Source organism: Emys orbicularis, chromosome 2, assembly GCF_028017835.1.
Source record: "Emys orbicularis isolate rEmyOrb1 chromosome 2, rEmyOrb1.hap1, whole genome shotgun sequence".
Taxonomy (NCBI): Eukaryota; Metazoa; Chordata; order Testudines; family Emydidae; genus Emys; species Emys orbicularis.
This window is the reverse complement of record NC_088684.1, coordinates 199,573,570-199,597,224: the sequence shown is the minus strand read 5'-3', so window position 1 is coordinate 199,597,224 and position 23,655 is coordinate 199,573,570. Positions and strand designations below refer to the sequence as shown.

The 23,655-nt window shown below is 41.8% G+C and overlaps 1 protein-coding gene across 1 annotated transcript in view; it reads left to right on the top strand.

Annotated features, from left to right (window-relative positions):
* Positions 1-23,655, top strand: part of BLVRA (biliverdin reductase A) — a 46,506-nt gene that overhangs the window by 13,847 nt on the left and 9,004 nt on the right. The window contains exons 2-3 of the mRNA XM_065399884.1: positions 21,525-21,652; positions 23,231-23,350. Coding sequence (XP_065255956.1) covers positions 21,534-21,652; positions 23,231-23,350 — 239 coding nt within the window. The 5' untranslated portion in view covers positions 21,525-21,533. The remainder of the gene's footprint in view (positions 1-21,524; positions 21,653-23,230; positions 23,351-23,655) is intronic.

Genomic DNA, 23,655 nt, shown 5'->3' with positions numbered 1-23,655 from the left:
TTTTGGAGTTACCTCGCTACATGCAAATGGGAGGAACAAATTTTAAAACTGGGAGAGGCAGAGTATTTTCCACATGTCTCTAACTTAAAAACAGCCCAACTGATTTGGCTGAAATTTTCTTTAAGGAAAAAGGCCACGTGTGAATTTTCAGTCTGAAAGGAATTTTATATTTTAAAGCAACTTACAAGCAACTGGAAATAGAAGTTGAGACTGGTTTGCTCTTCTTGAATTTAACTCTATCGACAACTGGGGCTGTACTCTGTGGAAGCAGAGAGTTATTCTCCGACAACTCTAATTCTGACATAAATCATATTGCACCCATGTAGATACTTAGTATAAGCATAAAACTGCGAGTCTGAATATTCTGGAAAAACTAAAGGGTAATGTTGAATACATTATTTGTTATAAATGACAGTGAAATGCCTATTTAAGTAAAGATTATACACTGCTATTCTAAATACTAAAAGGATTCAATGTAATTTGATGTTACAAAACCCCCCAAAGAATTAGTAGTAAAATTGCTGCTGAGAAGCCTATATGCATGCAATTTAGTTAGTTTGGAGCCCTATCCAATTATGCCATGTTTGGGATGATGATAATATGTAGTCTTTTTTCATCAGTAGATCTCAAAGCACTTTAAAACGAGGCGAGTAGCTTTGTTCCCATTTTAGAGATGGGGTGATGAACTGAGAGATGAAGTGACTTGCCAAATGTCACCCAGCGAACCAATGGCAGAGTCAAGATTAGAACTCAGGCCTTGAGTCCCAGTCTAGTCCTTCATCCACTAGGCAACACTGCCCCTCTGATTATGATAACTGCTGGATGATCCAGTCTTCATTCTTGTTCTCTCCTCTCTCCTATAAAACACATAGCTATGATTTCAGCTTGGGAATATGTATTTGGAACAGATGAACTGTTAAGGATCAAAATTTCTGCTCCCTCCGTGCAACCTCCCACCTTAGAGGAGGACTGGCACACAGCGGGCAGTACGCAACATCCATAAAGGAGTGCGGCATTGGGTATGCTCCGCCGGAAGCAGTGTGTCTATATCACCTCAGCACATGCCTGTGCCGAAGAGACACAACTGAGCCCTTACATAAACCTTAACTTCACTTGCTGCTTTTACAGGGATTAGAAAAAGGACAGACATGGTCCCTGTCCTGAAGAGTTTGGAATCTGAATGAAACAAAGAGAATAGGAGCATGAGCAAAGGAAAGTCCATGGGGAATAAAACACCCACCCTCCCCCGCTCCCCCACGCTTCTAAAGGTGATCCCTGCAGGTTTGGAATTGAGGTTCATTGACCGGTAGTTTGGTTGCTGCCCATGCTGTCCTATTCCTGTGGTAGAGGACTTCATTCTGCTGGACTGACAACCTGGCATGTTTCACTAGCATTACATTAACTCCTCTCCCTCCCCAGCCCCCAGAAGTAGGGCTGATAGACCTCTCCAGGAAGTCTGATCTATAAGGATAACTATCTCTAAATGAATTAGGAGGAAAGTAGCTCTTTAACAGTTTTTAAAGCATCCTACACAAAACAATGTGAATGGAAAGCCGGCTCCACAGGGTTAATCAAATGATACTTGGAATAGAGGCATGGACTTTGACTGCAAGTGGGAATACAACCTGGCAAAAAAAAGATAGAACCAAAATGTGAAGCCCAGCTACTTGTGAATATATACAGAAAGAGAGAACGAGAAAGGATAGGAGAAGAGAAGAGTGGTGAATGGGATCCTTTATGGGGGAGAAGAAATGCTAGGAAATTCTGCTTCCCTGCTGTCTCCATCTAATTCTAAGCAAAGTAAGTGAATATGAATGGAGTGCTTTTAGAGATCATCACATGTATTAACCAATTACATAATTTGAACCACTGTTGTTCTGCTACATCTGTTATCTATAGAAGCTTGACCGCGTGTGAGAGGACTGAGGCGACATCTTAAGATATCTAAGGCAGGATTCTGTAAAACAGCAGTGACCTAGTAGTACCCACATGCAGTGTATATAATTACAGCACAATATTACAATGTCTCATGTGTGTCTCCCATTGCTAGCAAGTCTAATAAGTAAAAATAATTATATACTTATGAAACCTGTTTTGTAGAGGCCAGTATCAGGGCTGGCCTCGTGCCTAGCTGCGATATGCATGACTTAAATAACACAATATAATTTATGTTTGCAGAGTGTGCTTTCAATCCAATATCTCAAATGCTCTGTAGAGAGAGTTTGTCATAAGCTAATGAGAAGAAAGAGATTTTAAATTGAGATTTTAAAAATGGTGCTTCAGGGGGCAAGGCTGGATAAACCACTGAGCATTGATTACCCTTGAATATATATAGGGTATTCAAAATTTTTTTAGCTATTAGCTAAGTAGTCCCAGGATTGCAGCACTCTCAGCCAGTACAACCTCTTTCTTTTTACTGAACTTACAGTCCTCATTTGTCCAGTTACAGGAATGTTGTAGTTAAAAATGGAAAAGACCTTTGAAAAGAGAATGAAGTACGTCACCTTGCAAGGGCCGAGCTATAGATCATCTTTGGCCTACATTTCCTAAGTTGGCTGCCTTCTAATAGCACCAGCAAAATGTATGCACTCAATATTGTGCATGGAAAACACACCCTTGTGCCACTCAGAGAACATTTGTACATGCAACCAGGTAATTGTGCAAATAAGGGCTTCTTTGGGCATTACAGTTACCTGGTGTTGCATGTAGAAAATGTCCATTTTCACATACAAATATGAGTCTTGTGCTCACAATGGATGTGCCCACAATTTTTGTGGTTGCAGTTTAATCAAAAATGTGGTTCGTAAGATGCCAGGCCTTAAGCAAAAGTATACTAGACAATTAATACAGAACAGTTTATCTTATAGTACACGAGAGATCTGTTATTTTAGGGAAGAAAAATAAGTAGCATGAACATATAGCATAAGATATCAGAATTATTTTACCTAGTCTATCCCAGGTTATAGGAGATAGTTATCAGAATATTAACATTGTTTTAAAAAAAATCAATAGGAACAGCTAAGAAAGTGGTTCGTGAATTGCAATATGTTTTCTTTTTAACTTCCTTTTTATTCATGTTCTTAATTTTGGTAGTTGTGGGAATAATTTGAGCCAATGTAGAACTTCTGTTTCACTCTCTACAGGACTAAACTTGATGGATAATTATTATAACTGTTCCTTTTGGTGCAATTTTGTAGTGTAATAGCATAGGCTGCTGATGAGGATAAGCATGGCAGTCTGCAGGGGAGCATTTAGCTGTACAATGGAATCATTTTTCTTTTTCATCTTTGACACTTTCAAAATAGTGTCAATCTAGCCCCTAAGCGTATGTATTCAAATGAAATTGACAGAATTGACAGAAATTGACAGAATTCTGGGGTGCTCCAAAATTCTGATTTATTCATGCAAATAAGAAAACTAGATTATCTGGCTACTTGATTTGCATACAAAACTGCAGTTTCCTTGTTCAAGTCTAAATGTTTTTAGGATCTCATTCTTTACCCTAGCAAATTCAGAGGTTCCTTTTGAAAACTTGTCCTGTTTATATATAAAATACATATAAAATAGCACCTTCTAAAAATAGCATGTGGGTATAATGTGGAGTGATGTACAGAAAGGAATGTACTTTTTAAGTATCTTTGTAATCAATGTATAAAATATTTAATTCACTCTATTATTTATATGGCTTCTAAAGGCTCCCTCTTGTGGCTGATTTAACATGTGAAAATGTCTTTAGTTTCTCAAGGTAGCCTAATAGATAAAGGAGTGATGTACCAGAATGAACAAACTGACTTGTAGCATTGAATTGCAATCTAACTAGACTTCTACCAAGATGTAAGATCTGATAGCTGACCTATACACTTAAAGCTTTATGTAGGCCAACAATGTGAAAAGTGTATGGGGTTCTAAAATTTGAGAGGGATTTGAATAACCCCTATTGTTAGTTTTTCTTTTTCCCTTCCTTTTCCCCTTCCTTCCCCGCTCCCCCCCCCCCTTCTCTTTGGCAATTGCCAGTGTTAGTAGTTTTATGAAAGTTAATGAAGACAAAGATTGTCCATCACTCCTTCTAGGTGTCCTGGGGTAGTGGTGGACTTAGAAACCTAGTCTTTGAAACAAGATACACAAGCTTTATTCTGTGTATACACATTCCCTTAATGACAACACTGACATATAAAACTTCACCTGACCCATTTCACCTTAACTCTGAGCCATAACATAAAACAAACTCATTCCTCTACAAATAATTTATATTGCAGTAGTGAGAATGTTTTCACAGAAAACAATTTTAAATTTGATTTTTTTAAATGAAAAAAAGTCAAATTTCTGACTAGCTGCAATCTATTCAAGTACCTTGTCTACTATGTCAAGTATATGGGCCAGGTCCTCAACTGGAGTAAGTTGGCATTGTTCTGTTGACTTCAATAGAACTACATTGATTTACACCAGTGGAGAATCTGGCCCTTTGTTAGTATGTTTAAGGGAACTCTGCAGCTCTTGGCAGTAAAGTGTTTTGTTTTCTTTTGCGTGATTCTTGAAGTAGATCAGTCTGTCACAGAGCTGGGATCCTATGACCTTAAGTGCACCAGAAGACAACAGTTGACTCATCTGATAGATAATATGTAAGGCCTTTATTTCTTAGTGGATCACATACATGTATGAGTAATCTCACTGATATCAATGTGATTACTTGTGCTTACTCTGTGTATATACGTGATCAGGGCTCACGATTAGTTTAACTGCAAGACTACAGAAAAAATGTTTTCTCTGTTTCTTCAGTTTCTTTATTTTGTGCATTTTAATGTACTAATTGAATAGTTTACCTGAATATGAAAACTTTGCTGTAGTCAGTTTTCCCTGATGATTGTGTGGGATTTTCTACAACAAAAGGGAAGACAAACATTTTAAAAATAATATCTGGGCACTTGTATAGGGCTTTTCAGTAAATTTCACAGTGCTTTACAATGAAGCTCCATATCAATTGGGGATACTAAGGCACAGAGAGGCAAAGTAACTTGTCCAAAGTCACCCAATGGCAGGCCAATGGCAGAGCCAGGAATAGAACACTGGTGTCTTGAATCCCAGTCCAGTGATCTATCCTGTAGGCCACATTGTCTCCCTAAAAAGGAAATCTGGGGTAAAACCCCCAAAATTGGCAGAGGCACTCAGGTGCAGTTGTACTATCTGAAAATGTTTTTAACACATAATATTTTAAAATGACCATTATTATTTTTATTTGTATTACAGTAGTGGCCGGTGGGCCCAACTGAGGTTGGGGCCAGGCCCCAACCTCGTATTAAGCAAAATAGAGACGGGAGAGTCCCTGCCACAAGGAGCTTGTAATCTAAATAGGCAACACAGATGAGAGGTGGAAGGGGAAACAGAGACACGGGGTGGGGTGTGTGGAAAGGGCTTGCCTTCCGTTTTTCAGCAGGTCAGTTGCAGAACTTTGGACAGCTCCTAGGCCAGTGACCTATCTCTAGAGCTCTGCGTGGATATAAAATGTGTATCTGCATCTGATCCACAAATGTGGTCAGCAGATATCTGCAGATTTGAAGGGCTTTTCCTATCTCATTGGTTCCCAAGCCTTTTACTAAAGTGACCAACAACTGCATTTTGTCTTTTTTTGTGGCCCACCCAGGGTCCAAATTGGGTGGGGGGGGCGTGTTCATAGGCCAGTGTCCTTCGCCACTGCCGCCTCCTCTTTGCCCTGCCGAGGGTGCATTGACAATCTCCGTTAGTACCCTTTGACTGAGCACTACACCCCTAATACAGTGCAGAAGGGAGGCCGGGGGCAGGGGGTTAGAGAGTGAGCCTGCCCCACAATCAACCCATAATGGTAGCTCCTGTTGGTTGGGGTTGGCCTGGCTCCCCATTCTGGGCATTATGGCCTGGCGAATGGGGTCACAATGCTAATCACTCAGGTTTGACCTGGCCACCCCTCCATCATGACAGCAGGGCAGCCGGGCCAAATCTGAGTGAGTGGCACTGCAACTTTGCACGTGGCATTGCAGCGCCAGGTTGCAACATCCAGAGCAGATAGCTGGGCCCAGCCCCAAAGGGTAGGAGCCACCACTGTGAGGTGAGTGCAGGGTGGACTTGCTCTTTAATCCTGCCCCTACCCCCTGCTGGGCCCCCCTCTCCACACTGGGCCTATAACCCATCTAGAACTTTCCTGCCACCCACTGGTGGAACAGGACCCACCGTTTGGGAAACACTGTCCTATCTACTAGTCCTCTCATGATTTTGACTAGATACTAATCAAATGTATAACATTGTCCAAAAAATGTGTGTGCAGATGCATAGTGCTTCAGTTTCTTGAGGAAAGTAGGAAGGCTATTTGTTTGAAAGTTGCATTAACAATAAGTGGGAAACAGGAGGTACTTAATTGGAGTCTAAATGATTACATGTTCAGTTACATGAACAAGGATGTCTTATACATGTAGATCACAGAAACTTAAACTCCAGTAGCCTTATTGCTCAGTAGAGAGGAGACGTGTGCCCAGTACATGGATCTAGCAGAGGGTATCAGTCCAAGCTGGATTTTATAGTAACATATTTAGAATTTATTCTTCTTGAGTTTTGTGGTTCAGGCATGAGTCGTACGAACTTAGCAGTTTCCTTATAGTCACAGGAATGGCTGGAGCCTCTGAAAGTTTCTGAATCGTTACTGTAAATCCTATGACATCAGACTCCCCATGGTACCTGTGAGTTTGGCCAGGAGAAAGAGATTCTACAAGTAGACCCTCTTATGAGTCTCTTCTTCCCTTCCCTCAGCCACATGTCTAGTTCATGTCTGTTTCTGCCACAATGTTAATAGGAGTTCTGTGTGTATATTGAAGGGACACTGACATGTATGGGTGAAATTTATGCAAACCTGTCCTCCGCCACCCCCACACACACTTTGTGTTGGGCAGTAAGTGGGTTGGACTCATCCTCTGACAACCCATGAGAAGGCTGCGGAGCTTCAGCACAACTCTGTGTCTGCTGCTTCAGCATATGGGCTGGAATAGCAGCTGCAGTCCCTTGTGGTACTTGCAAGGGTGTTAGGGCCTGCTCCATGTAACCTTCCAGCAATCTGTGGGCAACCTGTTTAGGAACTGATGGATTCTGGTAGCTCATTCCACTGCTGAGCCTCCTCAAGGAAGAGTGTCTTATTTCGGGATCTCTCACACCTTGTTCTCTGGTTTATCTGAGTTGTCCCAGAGGAACTCAGCTGTCTCAGTGTATCATGGATGAAGATGCATTCATTGATGGAGCCGGGTCCTGCCCTGTTGTTTAGCTTTGAAAATCAGGATGTGAACAGAGAGCCCGTGGAGGAATCAAAACACAAGGGTAATGTGCCCACAGTGGCCAATCCTATTAGAGAGGTGGGCTACTGCATTCTGTAGGATCCGGAGGCTCTCCATTGCTACCATCTTCAGTGCTAGACAGTAAATTTCATTTGCCTACACTGGAAGTGACAAATACATGAAACTCTGGAGCTTATTTTGAGAGGTGAAAGATAGCATTTCTTGTCACTGTCTCTACCTGCCTGTTACTCCTTGGTCCAGCCACAACCAGAGACCTCACACCGCTTTGACAAATGGTGGAGCATGTCTTTGGTGGAATTAGCATCTCAGCTAATTCTTTAAAGCATTTCCCCTTTGGACTGGCATTGCTTTAGTCCTGCTTGGGTTTAGTTTGATCAATCTGGCCTTCAGGCAGGTACTGGTCTCTGCGATAGCATTGGCTGATTCTGAAGAGAAGCACAATTGGTGTATTGCTGGCACCATAGCTGGTGGTGTCTTGCCATCTCTCAAATGCTTGGGATGCTTATCTACATTGAACCCTAACTAGAAAGTGTTTGAAGTTGATCCATCACAACATCTCCCCACACACAAATGCAAAATGTGTTTGCAAAAATGGATATAGGTCTTGCAGATTTAGGAGAAGTCTCATATATGTTTGTTGTTGTTGACCCAAACTGGCTCTGCTTCCATATTATGTGAATGCAGGAAGTGTGTATAAATCAGTTATAAGCAGCCTCTTAATTAAAGGATGCTGTTGGGAAGCTATTGTAAGCAGGGTTGTTTGTCTTCCAGCCAGAATTTATATAAGGCATTTTATAATGCAAAGTACTTCATGGACTCTTAAAATTACATTATAAAACTAGTTGAAAAGAGAGATTTTTTGTTAAAATACAAGTAGATCTATTTGTTAATTTCCTTCTCCTTTCACCCTAGTCAAGGCCTAATTCTTCCCTTGGATGGCTGTGTTGGCCCTGATTAACTTCCACATAAGAACTGGGTGTATATCCAAGAGCAGAATTTGGCCCTCTAACTATAAACTTTAGAATCCAGCCACCTAGTGCAAGGCTTCTGCTATGCAATCTTATAAAGGGTGGAACATTCATTTAGTCAGCTTGTCAGATTAGGGCAGCCTCTCTCATTGCTTTATATTAGTTTTTGAACATTTTGATTGGGCAACAAAATGGCAAATGAAATTTAATGTGGATAAATGTAAAGTAATGCACATTGGAAAAAAATAACCCCAACTATACATACAATATGATGGGGGCTAATTTAGCTACAACAAATCAGGAAAAAAGATCTTGGAGTCATCGTGGATAGTTCTCTGAAGACGTCCACGCAGTGTGCAGAGGCGGTCAAAAAAGCAAACAGGATGTTAGGAATCATTAAAAAGGGGATAGAGAATAAGACGGAGAATATATTATTGCCCTTATATAAATCGGTGGTACGCCCACATCTTGAATACTGTGTACAGATGTGGTCTCCTCATCTCAAAAAAGATATACTGGCACTAGAAAAGGTTCAGAGAAGGGCAACTAAAATGATTAGGGGTTTGGAATGGGTCCCATATGAGGAGAGATTAAAGAGGCTAGGACTTTTCAGCTTGGATAAGAGGAGACTAAGGGGGGATATGATAGAGGTATATAAAATCATGAGTGATGTGGAGAAAGTAGATAAGGAAAAGTTATTTACTTATTCCCATAATACAAGAACTAGGGGCCATCAAATGAAATTAATGGGATTAAAACAAATAAAAGGAAGGTCTTCTTCACACAGCGCACAGTCAACTTGTGGAACTCCTTGCCTGAGGAGGTTGTGAAGGCTAGGACTATAACAGCGTTTAAAAGAGAACTGGATAAATTCATGGAGGTTAAGTCCATTAATGGCTATTAGCCAGGATGGGTAAGGAATGGTGTCCCTAGCCTCTGTTTGTCAGAGGGTGGAGATGGATGGCAGGAGAGAGATCACTTGATCGTTACCTGTTAGGTTCACTCCCTCTGGGGCACCTGGCATTGGCCACTGTCGGTAGACAGGATACTGGGCTAGATGGACCTTTGGTCTGACCCAATACAGCCGTTCTTATGTTCTTATGTTCCCCATATGTCTGGACACAGTGATGGTGGAATGGACCCTCAGTCTGTATTGAGAATCTAGACTGTCTCAGTAGAGAATTGAGGGTATAAGTGTGGAAAGAGGGGTTCCAGAGATATGTATTTTTAAGATTGTTTTCCACCCTTAAGATCTGCCTAAAATATTAATATTGGAAACAGCTGATGTTTATAATGAGTCATACTTATTATTACAAGCATTTAGGCACCTATTACCATAGTATTACATGGCTTAAGATGAGACACTGAAAATCTTAATAATACAGACTGTGCTGCCTGCAATTTTGCCAGTCAGTTAGAAGACTAGGGTTTAATCAGTTTGGAAGGCCTGGGAAAAGAGGTGTATCTATAAACTTTAAACTATTTGCATGTATGTTGTGTAAATGGTCATTAATAGTCAGGAAGGAATAATTTGCTCTGTTTCAAAGGCCATTGTTAGTGTACTGTCTGCTGACAAACCCGTGCAAGAGCAGTAGTGTGGGCTCCAAAGTGTCAAAGCACTCCTACCATAACCCATGTGCTTTCCTGAAAGCTGTCATAGAATTTAAGTTTCATGACCTATGAACAGAGTAGATAAAAACATAAATACTCTTGCTGGAAGGTTGTAATGTAATACTACTTTATTTTTGAGAATTCAGAATGATAACACACAAGGACCACAAAACAAAGAATAAAAAACAGCTGCGCACGCACGTACACACAAACCCCCTTAGGGAAAACATACAAGGGTGTTTCAACAAATGAAAGTTGAAAACCCTTTCAGTGGTCTGGAGAGAAGTTCTTCATGACTTTTATTTTGTGTTCCGTTAACATATTAAATTCCTGACTGTTGCTGAAGGTTCTAAGTACGTCCGGGCCAAATGCACCTGCTGCACTCCTGAACTTTCTAATGATTCAGTGACGAGGCTTTATGGCTGGAGAAATGAACTTGGGGCAAAGAATTAAGAACATCTGCGTTTTAATCCTATCTTTGCATTGGCTTTATCTGTGATCTTGGGGAAGTCACTTGAAATGGAGAAGAAAACTCACTCACTTTTAAGGTGTTTTGTAAGAATTAGTATTTGCACAGCATTTTGAAGATGTAAAGTGCAACAAGACTGCTAAGTATTACTATTACATCCAAGTAGAACGCATATGTTGTGCTACTAAATTCTCAGGCATGTTCAAGCAGAACATGACTTTTCTGCTGCTGAATATTCCTGGTAGCTCCAGCTAGAACAGTGGCTCTCATCCTTTCCAGACTACTGTACCCCTTTCAGGAGGCTGATTTGTCTTGTGTACCCCCAATTTTCACCTCACTTAAAAACTACTTGCTTATAAAATCAGACATAAAAATACAAAAAAGTGTCACAGCACACTATTACTAAAAAATTACTTACTTTTTCATTTTTACTATATAATTATAAAATGAATCAATTGGGATATAAATATTGTACTTACATTTCAGTGTATAGTATATAAAGCAATATAAACAAGTTGTCATCTGTATGAAATTTTAGTTTGTACTGACTTCGCTAGTGCTTTTTACGTAGCCTGTTGTAAAACTAGACAAATATCTAGATGAGTTGATGTACCCCGGGAAGATCTCTGCGTACCCCCAGGGGTACACATACCGCTGGTAGAGAACCACTGAGCTAGAATATGCCTGTTATACTACTCAATTTTCCATGTATATTCCAGTACTATGCACCTATTTGCTGCTGAATAAATCAAGCATTTCCCAGTGGGGGTGTCAGTGGACATCATGAGCACAGTAAGTGCCTAGAAAGAGCAGCAGAAGAATTGATGGGTAACAGTAGCTCTGCATAGAATAATACAGCCCCCAGCAATTTATCTCAATGAGAGAATTGGATTGTTGTTGATGAAGAACTAACTGAAGATACTGCTACCAGTGAATAAAAAGATTTGTTTTCCTCCTTTCACTTCCCACCATCCCATGTGGTCCCTTCTCCCAATTACGGGAGTAATTTTTAACTCGCTGCAATCCTGCAAGACATCACATTCCATTTTGTAGCCACCATTCTTCTAGTTCAGACAGGACTTCTTTTGCAGGCTGTCAGCGGTGACTGTTAATAGGCCAGAGAGGTTACTGCTGAACAATGCAAAGTGCTCCTTCCTCACAGGTTGCATAGTTCTTTAGTCCAGTTAGTCCTTCTTAATAGCCTTTGTCTTTGACCAGGTCACTTAGCAGGGGAGAAGGAAGGGGAAATGAATTTTTGATGCTGTTACAAGTATCGTCATGTGGTTTATTCTACTTTTTCCCAGTATGATAGAAGCCAAGGTATGGTAGAATCAGCAATATCACAGTAATCCTTTAACATCAGGCAAAGCTCTTGTTACAATAAAAACTAATAAACAAAAAAACTAGAGCAGGTACCAAGGTGGGTTGATTTAATCAAAGCGATTTTAAATTACTGATTTTAATCACACTTTAAATCAGCAAGTAGGAAACCAAAGGCATGACTGCCTACCTTGACTTTTACTTTAAATCAGCTGGATCTGTCCTCAGTGGCTATGACTCCAGCATCTCTATATTGGTTTTTGGAACCTGTGGTAGATGTTTACTCTTCAGATTATGTTATGAGATGGTTTCCAAAAGTCTTGATAACCTGCAAAAAGGAATGTTAAGATTCTTGTGTAATCAATTTGTGTCTAGGTGCTAAATATTGCTAGACTTGAGATAAAATGGCGGGAGTTGGCAACATTGGTTAGTAGGCACTTATATTTATGGATTACATTGCAATTGGTGTTTACATCATCAGATATTTGGGGCATTGAAGACATATTCCTGCATTCAAACTGTAGAAATAAGGACAAGTAAAGTTATGATCTTACATAGGAGCCTACTTCTGTGTTGTGAAAAATGTCTCAAGAACAAGTATGTATGATTTCTTCCCACTGAGGGGGAATACTCACTCTGAGAAAGGGTATTCAGGTCATGTTTCCACTATTTTTGCTACTAATGACTATCCACATATTGGTAGATTCAGGTTCTCAGTTTAAACAAATAACTCAGAGCATTGATATTTTTGTTCAACCCTATGTTGGACACATCTGGTCCCATGGCAGGTAAATGCCCAAATATCATGAGATTTATTAATAGGTAATTTCATCTGAGAATTTGAATTGACTCATTAACCAAATACAAATCTCATCAGATCAGACTATAGTATTTGCTTCTTTACTGCTTGACGAATACAGTGGACTGAGCAGACTGGATTAATTTAAATCACTGTCAATCATGATTTAAATCAGAAGGCAGGAAACTTTCATTTAAATTATCAATTTTAATAGTGTGTTGCATCTAAACTTTTAAAATTATTTTCCTAAAGAGAGGTTGATTCTCATTGATTGGTATCCATTAAAACATGTTGATTTGTAACTAAATATAGCCTTTACACTAAATTTGGTGTTCTTTTTGCCAACCAGGAGGACACATTATATCTATACACATTCGTTTAAGACTTACTTAAGATAGCTTAACTTACATGTTAGAAAATGGTGAATGATGCATTTTTTATTTACCAGATAATTAATTTTTTACTTGTGATTTGCATCAAGCTCTAGTTGGATAGAAATTCAAATTCCATTATACATATACAAAAAAATATACATTCCATATACAAAAAAATCAATTTTAAGGGGTTTTTTTGGGGGGGTTAAATAAAACTACCTTAAAAGTGCTGGATACATAAGAAAAAAGTTTATCAAAACACGTTATTTACTTAAAACTAAATGATTTATTGAACAAAGGAAATGTTAAGTGTAGTTAATGAATTGAACTGATTGTGTTTTTGTCACCATGTCCTTCAAGATTTTAGAACTAGTAGATCTTGCCCTCTCACCTAGTTTTTATTCATTGGAAAAGGCAAACAAGATTTCTAGTTTTTGTTTTTTAATTCCCAATCAGTGTCTCAACAGTGAAGGAACTAGACAGTAAACTGAACTTGTTGAAGGCTATATCTATGCTACAAACTTTGTCAATGCACCTTACATTGGCATAAAACTTCCACAATTAGTATATCACTCATGCATATCCATACTTGGCTTCTTGCATTGGCACTGTGCATACTCACCAACAGTGCTTGTGTCGATGCATGGTGTGGTGCACCATGAGTAGGTATCCCAGTATGCAGCTTGCCATTGTCTGGTGCGCTCTCTTTAGAAAATTATGGCAGTGCATGGTGGGGCAAAAACAAGTCATGCAGGGGTTAATTCTTTCTCTATCCCATAATGCCATCCATATCCCATAATTTTCACGCCTCTTAAAAATCCCACAAAACTGTGCAGCACTTCTCACTGTCTGCCATCTCTGGCAGAAGCATGGAGCCCACACTGCTCTGCACTAGCATCACAAGCAATGCAAACACAGGATAAATTATCCTCCTGTATTTGCAGATCCGCAGGAAGAACTGCAGCAGTGGGGGACATGACAGTTTCATGGAAGACAGATTGCTGTGGGACATAGTGAGAGCCAATTCAAGGTTTTGATGGCAGTCATGGAGCAGCTGCATATGATGGAGCACTGCTTCTGGGCCTGAGAAACAAGCATTGACTGGTGGGATCGCATCGCAATGCAAAATAGCTTCAGAACTTAAAATATATACGGTCACATTCCTTGATTTGTGTGCCAAGCTCACCCCAGCCCTCCAGCACAGGGACAGTGAAATCAGTGGTGCACGGACAGTTGAGAAGCGAGTGGCAATCACACTGTGGAAGTGTGCAACACCAGCTTGCTACTGGTCAGTGGAAATCATTCTGGAGTTGGAAAATCCACAGTGAGGGCTGTTGTCATGCAAATGTATAGGGACATTAATTGTCTCCTGTTACACAGGATGGTGACTCTTGGTAATGTGCAGGACATAGTGGATGGATTTGCAGCAATGGGTTTTCCGAACTGCCGTGCGGTGATATATGGCGCGCATGTCCCTATTTTGGCACCAGCCCATCTTGACACAGAGTACATCAACAGAAAGGGCTACTATTCTATGGTTATGCAAGCGTTGGTGGATCACTGGGGATGCGTCACCAACATTAATGTTAGCTGGTCAGGGAAGGTGCATGACACTTGCGTCTTTAAGAACACAGGAGTGCATAGAAAGCTGCAAGCAGGGACTTCCTTTCCCTACCAGTGTATTACCATTGGTGATGTTGAAATGCTAATAGTTATCCTAGGGGACCCAGCCTACCCCTTGCTCCCCTGGCTCATGTAGGCATACACTGACCCCCTTTGACAGCACCAAGGAAAGGTTCAACCACCAGCACAGCAGGTGCAGAATGACAATTGAATGTGCTTTTAAGTAGATTGAAGGGATGCTGGCATTCTTTACTCACAAGATTAGAGCTCAGTGAGAAAAATATCCCCGTGGCAATATCTATCTGTTGTGTCCTGCATAATATCTGTAAGGCAAAGCGGGAGAAGTTACCGGTGCGGTGGAGGGCGGAGGTGGAGCGGCTGTCTGCTGATTTTGAACAGCCAGCCACAAGGGCTATTAAAAGAGTTCAAGAGCGAAGCTATGCGGCTGAGGGAGGCCTTGAAAGAGCACTTTAACAGTGAGCCACAGTAAGGTGGTGGACTGTGCTCTATCTGGCCCTGCAGTTTTGGGGGCTGTTAAGAACTGTGTGGTGCTTGGTGCACATCTGTGAATATAACGGTTAATGCACCTATTCATTTTGCAGTGCTTGCTGTTCATTCACAATTATTACGCTCTTTGTCACTGATCCTATGAGTTCTGTCGCCCTGTACAATAATAAGTAGTGAGTGCTTTCAGTGCCGCTAGGTATTCTGCAGCATTTGTTGTGAAGTGATAAAGATGAATTTATCAGAAACAGATTTTTATTAGGTATCAAAATCAGTGCAAAAAATTGCAATTAAAAAACAATTATAATAAAAAAATGTGAAATTAATGGAGCAGAACTTTAACAAGGGGAAAGAGCATTCATGTACATTTCAGTTCATTACAGCTACACATACACCAGCCGAGGCTGTCAAAGGTCAGCATATGTGAAGCTGTGGTTTTCCTTACTGTCCCCCGGGATGGAGCAATAGGGGTAGGAAGGCCTACCCCGATGCCATGTGAAATGTTGGGGGTGTAGGGCTAACTCTACAGGAGAATGAAAAGCAGATAACTAGTCTGCCTCTGTTTGTTGTACCTCTTCTAGTATGGGTGAATTCATGAAAAGTCGATACTCGTGTCCTGCTACGTTGGGCACTTCAATTAAACATTGTGAAGGGAAATGCATTCGCACACTTACCTTCCCCTGTATCAGGCTCACCTGTGCTTGACTGCCAGGACTGACTAGATTGTAGTGGAGTCTCTATCAGATCCTGGCTCGTAGCATAGCCGGACACCCCTGCCCCCGATTGCATGTCCTCCATCCTCCTCCTCCTCCTCACTGTTCAAGGTGGATATCTGTGTCTTGAGCTCCTTGGAGGTATCCATGGTGCTCTGAGTGCTGGCGGGGTTTCTGCCAAGTATGGCATGCAGCCTGTTGTAAAAACAGCAGGTTTGTGGCTCGACAGCAGATTGACAGTTGGCCTCCTGGTCTTCTAATACGCCTAACAGTTCCTTCACTTTTACGCAGTACTGCTGCAGCTCCGTGTTGTACCCCTTCTCCAAGCTGGCCAATCAGGACAAGGTATTATTGCATTGCCATAACAGGCTGCTTCCAGTGGCAGGAGACATATTTGAGTGTATACACATGCACCACTAGGTTGACTCAAGGTGACTTATGTCAAGCTAACTTTGTAATATAGACCAGCTGAACCTGAGAAAATACTCTCTCTGCACCTGCAGAAGAGGCTACTGCTGTCAAAAGTTGGTTTAGCACGTCAACAAATTGTGGATCCAGGTGCTTAGCCTTTGACTCCTCTTAAAACTTGGAGGCAATTGTGTAATGCTTAATATTATTTTTTGTATTTAATTTAAACAATTTAATAGATTTTTAACATAGGCTGTCAATTTCAATTGGCCCAGAATGAAGGTTTGAAATAATAAGAGAGAACCAGTATTTCGTATTTAAATAAAGGTTTTCCCCTAGCAGTAACTGTGGGGCTCATCCAGATATCTAAGGCAGACTGCTCTGTTCCATGGAGTAGAAATTGATGTTATATGTAAATGATGCCCTTTTGTATATTCAAGCCAAAAACTCCAATTGCAGCCCCCTTGTCACTAATTAAAAATTTGGATTAATATCTGGTTACAAAATAAATTGGCGAAAAATCAGAACTATTGGGCAATTTCCTGGTTGTCGTGTAGTGGGACTTTCTCTCAGAGGAATTTCTACAAATAAACTGATGCAAGTACCTAGGTATAAAAGTACTAAGAAATATTAATAAACTAGTGAAGATAAATATGGATCCTGTACTTTGTCAAATAGCTAATTATATAGATAGGGGGCATCCTCTCTCCCCGAGTTTGTGGGGAAGAGTTAACACAATAGGAATCAATATTCTGCCTAGGGTCCTCTATTCTAAGTGGGCCACCTGTGTGTGTGTGTATGTGTGTATATATATCTATATATCTATAGATATATATATATATATATATATCCCTCTGTCTTATTTAAAAAATGTATAGCATTAGTAGAGCCTTCCGGCAGGGCCTTGGTCAATGGCCACAACTATAATTTTAAAAAATCCAGCTACCTATAGGTGGTGGGGGGAGAGGTTTGGGCTCCCAGACCTACCTCCCAAATCCAAACTACTGTTAGGCTTTTATCATGTCACAGATGTCTAACACTCTTATACTCACGGTGGTGGAAATTGAACATACGTTAATGCATCCAGTTCCCCCGGGGGGTGCCCTCTGTTCTTCTTTTTGTCTGATGGAGAAAAACAAAAGTGTCTACCGTGGTGGCTGTGCTAAGGGATCTGGGCTATTCTGGCTATGAGGTAACCATTTCATCCTAACTGTCATGCAAAAGCACCTATCTGAGGCAACTCAAACTTGCAAATTGGGAACAAACCTGTAATTGGGAAGAACTGGCTGAGCAGGGGCATCATATGGATTTCCCAATTAATCAGTCATGAGGGTGTTTCCCTTCTCTAGCACTAAAGCAGCGTGATGACTTGCCACCCTTAGTGGAGTGGCAGTACTTACCACACTTGCTAACATATCAATTTGGTCTAGATACTGCCCTACCCCCGCCTCCCCACTCACTCCATCTCCCTCCATCCCTTGCTCTTCCCCACCTTCTCTTACTCTCACCAGGCTGGGGCAGGGGGTTGGGGTGCAGGCTCTGGGCTGGGGGATGGGGCTGAGGGGTTCAAAGTGTTGGAGGGGGCTCAGGGGTATGGGAAGGGACTCAGGGCTGGGGCAGGTGATTGGGGTGCAGGAGGGGATGCGGGCTCTGGGTGAGAGTTTGGGTTCAGAAGGGGGCTCATGGCAGGGGGTTGGGGTGTGGGCTCTGGGTGGGAGTTTGGGTGCAGGAGGGGGCTCGGCTGGGGCAGGGGGTTGGGGTATGGGAGGGGGTGTGGGCTCTGGGTGAGAGTTTGGGTGCAGGAGGTGGCTCAGGGCAGGGGGTTGGGGTGAGGGATGGGATGTGGGGTGCAGGCTCTGGGTGGGAGTTTGGGTACAGGAGGGGGCTCAGGGCTGGGGCAGGGGGTTGGGGTATGGGAGGGGGTGTGGGTGAGGGTTGGCAACCCTATTCTTGAGGGCTGTAATGATCGCCAAGGGAGTGGTTTTACAAAAGGGGAAGAGTAGGCTTTTGCCTAGAATAGAGCCGTGGTATTTGGACCTGTCTGAGTTAGCAGCCAAAGAAAGAGGAGTTTATCATCGTAGAGAACAATTATATGATTTTGAAGAAATTTGGACCACATTTCTACATACATTTGGATAAAAAAAATTTTGAGATGGCTCAAAGAATGCCAGACCTCCATTCTACCTAGCCCTTTCTCTTTCCTCCCTATTTACGTATGTCTTCTATTTTAACACTGTTTCCCCCCCACTCTAACGTTTATGCTTACGTAGCATTATATGGTCTTGCAGCTTTTGTTGTCACAATTGTCAAATTGCATAATTCTGTTGGAGATCCCATGAAGCATGCAGTGTTTGGAAATGTATACAGGCTGTGAGGCATTTGCCTTTTTGTACTTTTCACTGTCTGTTTCTTTATGAAAACCAATAAAAAAATTAATCACAGAAATAATGATTTGGACTGATCTCTGCTCTCAGAAATGCATGGCGGCCCCAGTAACATCAGATTGATCTTTCTTTGGTTGTTGAACAGTTTCAGGATCTGGTGTGTGAATGGACTGAGAGGAATAAAATACAAGTAGCAGTAATGCTGGCATATTGATTCCCTTTATCTACATATAAGTGCAGGCTACATTGGCTGCCTGTTAGTTTCTGGGTGAAGACTGAGGTGTTCTTTTTAACCTCTAAAGCCCTAAAGAGCTAGGGACCTGCTCTGAATGGCTAGTTGCTATGACAACGGGTTGCTTAGTAACAGGATTTGTTACAGGGTTGAAAGCTTCTTTCCTGCCTCTACCAAATGTGTCTACTTTGGGAGGTCATTAATTTTACATGGGGCAAAATTTGGGAAGATTTTCAAAGGGTAGCTGTAGGCTTCATGTGCAATATCCTATGCGTCTGTTGAAAAATAGTATTTTGTTTCTGGCAATGAGAGTAGAGGCTCAGCTCCCTCCCTCTCTCCCCTTCTGGACTGAAATATAGTTCAACAGCTAGAGAGGGAAAGGCACTGCTTGGGAGTGAGATGCCTACAGAGCTTTCCAGAGAGCGTAGCAACCACTGGAGCAGTACTCTTGCTTGCAGATATAACTGAAGTAGGAGATACCTGAAAGCAGTAAAAAATATTAGCAGCCTCCGACACCAGTTGCCTTAAAAACAGCTCCCAAAACTACATGGACACATCAGATCCATGCTCTTCACCAGCTGGTCTGTTGCCAGAATTCTGCCATCATCGCATGGGTGATTAGCTCTGGCTGCCCACACTGTATGTAGGGGGTACTCTGTGGCTGTGTTGAGTCACCCAGGAAGCTCCTGTAATGTATCAGAGGACAAAACTTGGCCTTAATGTGCAAATATTTTTTTCTTTAGCTGATTTCTCAAATAGAAAAAAATATTGTGTTGTGCCGTATCAGTAAGGCATACCTCCCCACTGTTCACCAGTTGTGGGCATTTCTGTGGACTCTACGCTTGCTAGCACAGAATGTATTGTAGGATTTCTGGGTAATATACCATCAACTGAAATTATACCAAGTGATACCCCACCTGCTCTGTCAGAGGACTTAAGTCTCATTTACCCTGCCCTTCAAGTGTAAGTGTAATTTACGCCCACAGGACACGGCTCTGGCAATGGAAAATGGCATTATAGGAGCATTAGTGTAAATGTGAATAAGGCCCAGAATTTGTTCAGAGGGAATGTCGATCATTTGAAATGGGTTACGCTGGTGGTGATCTTTCTGATCTCATCTCTCTGTGGGCCAAATAAAATCAAGCCTGGGGCTCAACAGCATCTTTGTTCCCTGGTGAGTCGAGCTAGTACATCACATGCCACCCTCTGGTTACTGCACATTGCTGTGCTTCTAATGGAGACTCTTGCAACATCAATCATTTCTTGCTTTATATTAAAGCAAGACGGTATGTCGGAGCACTTCACTGGATAATACAGAACAGACAATAAACATGAAATGAGCCATGTCGGCAGTGACAGCAATACATAAATAGAGGCGAAAACCCAGATGCAACATACGCAACGTGAGACTCTTTAGTGCCAGTTGATAGAATTCCTTAGTAGCAGTTGACCTTTAGCATTGTCAGTACAGTTAGAAAATGCAGTCTCAGAAATGGATTGCAGTGAGAGCCTGCAGCTGTGCCATATTGTGCTGTGATCCCATCAGACAAGAGTCATTGAGGAAAAGATGAGGTTTTAGGAAAGATTTGAAAGGAAGTAACTAATCAACAGATTGTATTGCACCAAGCAAAGGAGAAGGGGAGAAGACAGAGCGATGAAATAGAAGAAGCAGAACATGGGGTGAATAAGCATTATTATCCCCAGGGGGAATACTCAGCCACTCAAAGGCTAAATCATCACAGTGAGTCAAAGGCAAAGCAGAGAATAGAACTGAGCTCTCTCTACTCCTGGTTCAGGACCCTACCACTGGATCACACTGGGTACGTCTTCACTCAAGGGGGGGGTCGATTTAAGATACGCAAATTCAGCTACGCGAATAGCGTAGCTGAATTCGACGTATCGCAGCCGACTTACCCTGCTGTAGGGACGGCGGCAAAATCGACCTCTGCGGCTTCCCGTCGACGGCGCTTACTCCCACCTTCGCTGGTGGAGTAAGAGCGTCGATTTGGGGATCGATTGTCGCGTCCCGTCAGGACGCGATAAATCGATCCCCGAGAGGTCGATTTCTACCCGCCGATTCAGGCGGGTAGTGTAGACCTAGCCACTGTCTCCTGCTAATGCTCCTTTATGACAGTAGGGGACTGCCATTGAAAGTGCTGTTTTTTCAGTGAGAAGGAAAACTGAGGTCATGATCACTTGTCATTAAAGAGATCATGGTGCTTTTCAGAAGAGTAGAGATGTCACCCCAGTATTCCAGCCAAATTATAAGTTAGGTCATTACCTTTTGCATCTCTAAAATTCTCCAGCAGTTTCAACTGGAAAAGGGCATTCTTCACTTCCTGTCCTAAAGTTTTGTGAAACATTGCTGTACGCTCTTTGTTTCAGTCCAGAGAAAGCTGCATTGCAGAGGCTCAGGGAGTGAACCCTGAATATAGTTTGTGTCAAATGTTGTTAGTTTTGCAAAATGTTTTGGGATCAGTCTGGGCAAAAGGTGCTATATAACGAGAAGATCCCTGTCCTCTCTAAGATTTGCCTATCCGTTTTGGGGAAAGAACAGCCTTGTACTGTGGATCTGACATACTGGCTGTCAATTACAAGCGTCTTCAGGCCCCAGTCCTGTGAGGTGCTGATCATCCTCAGATCCCATGGACTTCAATAAGATATGAGTGCACTCAGCCTCATGCAACACATCAGGGTGTCTTTGGCAAGCTGCCTGGATGCTAAAGTGTGGGAGTATAATGCAGGGGAAGGGGAGCATATTAACAGAATGCATTTTTTTCTAGACTTATCTATTTTTGTTTTGTTTCAGGCTAACAAAATGTTTGGCACTGTGGTGGTGGGGATCGGAATTGCTGGATCTGTGCGGATAAGAGACATGCTGAATCCGATGCCTTCCAGCCCTTCTGAGCACCTGAAACTGTTTGGCTTTGTATCCAGGTTAGATATTTCAGTTATGTGTTTTAATGAGCATGGTGTAGAGATTATTTTTGCCCCCCATGTACTCTCTCCCCTTTGCATGTATAACTTTCCAGGCTCATCTTAGATACATTTCTCCGATATAATAATTCAAGGAGGTCTGCTGGGTGCACAGTAAATGCGGTTTATGTGACAGCGCGTAGTGTCCATAGGTTAGGTTGATTAATGATTGCAGGAAGCTTTGCAAAGTGCCTCAATGAGATCATTCAAGCAGATCTAGGACTCAGTCCAGAGAGATGCTGAGTGTCTCTAATGAGGTGCTGTGCACCTCAGTTCTCACTTAGCTCAGGGAAAGCTGAGGGAGCTCAGAGCCCTGTAAGATCAGGCCTTTAAAAGAGACTCGAAATGTAACCAAATGACTGAACTCTGCTGTAGGATGGCACAGGCTTTAAGCAGCTGCACTGTTGTTCCAGTGTCTATAAGTAATTCATCTGTAGAACTCTGGTAAGGCGACTCTGCTGTAAAATTTGTCTTTGAAGCCAGATGTGGATTTTGAAGAACAAATCATAATGTAGGCTGTGCAATAAGGTTACCTTTTAGGTGGCAGTATCATTTATTCTCAGCAACCATGTGGCTGAAACTTAAGTAAATCTGCACAACAGTGCTGCTATCTCAGAGCATTCCTGTCAGGCTTTCTGCACTATAGCAACAAAGCATAATGGTTTAAAATAGTTATGTGGAACGTATGGGGATCTCGGGTTGTGGATGTATTTTCCAGCTATATTTAATCATATCTGTTTGAGACAGAAAAGACCTATTAGGCCATCCATTACATCTCCTTGCCAATGCAACCTTGTTCCTAGGGTGTTTTTTCTAGTGTTAGATCTACTATTGAATGACCCAAGCAATACTTGGCTTCCACCACTTCTATTGGGAAACTGTGCCAGTCTAACACATAATTCAAAATGCTGCTACAGAGGTAATTCTCCTAGCATGTCACTTTGACCATGTCACCCTTCTCTTTATGTCCCTCTATTGGCTTCACCTTCTCTAGTACATCAAACACAAATGACTCATCTTTACTTTCAAGGGCCATTATGGCCTATCCTCATCCTACCTTCATCTCGCATACGCTATTAAGATGTTGACTCCTGCCTCTTCTCTAGCAATGATGCCAGTCTTCACCACCCAGCTGTTAAATTTTCAAACAAGCATCTATGTGCTTTTTCTTTGCTGCCCCCCATGTTGGGAGGAGCTCCCTGTAAACATCCTCCTCATCTCTCCTCCAAATCCCTCCTTTAAACTCTCCTTTGCCATGATTCCTACAATGATTAGGCCACTGGTGTGCTGTGACCACTGTCCATTAAACTGACCGATATTGTCTGTTTTCTTTTGCTCCCTTGTCTGTTTGTATCCCCCTGTTGTCTCTTGTCTTGTACTTAAGCTGTTTGGCGCAGCAACTATCTTTTTGATCTATGTTTGTACAGCACCTAACACAATGGGATCTTGGTCTATGACTGAGGTTCCAATAATAATTGGGGAGCGCGGCCTGTGGTTGTGATGTTTTGTTTTTTTAATTTCTTTCTATTGAACAACTAGAAGAACTCTCGGTAATATTAACGAGGTCAAGCAGATTAGTCTGCAAGATGCTCTGGGAAACAAAGAGATCCAGGCGGCCATCATCAGCACTGACAACAAAAGCCATGAGGAGAATGTCAGGTATGTGTCTCTCTTTTCCTCTTCTCTGCTTGTTACTTCCTTACATTAGGCACTGCTATGCAATGGAACGTGCTGTATCAAAGAATGAATTTGTGTCTAGAAACATTCCTCTTTGTTAGCAATGTAAAATAATCCCCATATTCTCAAAGTAAATGTGACTCTGAGGTTTACCCATCTGAGGTAAAATGAGACAGGTGCTCTGCTGCATGCATGTATTAGTACTGTTGGATTTACATGTATTTTGGAGGAAATACAAGAATTGGATTCAGAAAATACCATTTCCTTCAATTCCTCCCCTCCCCTCC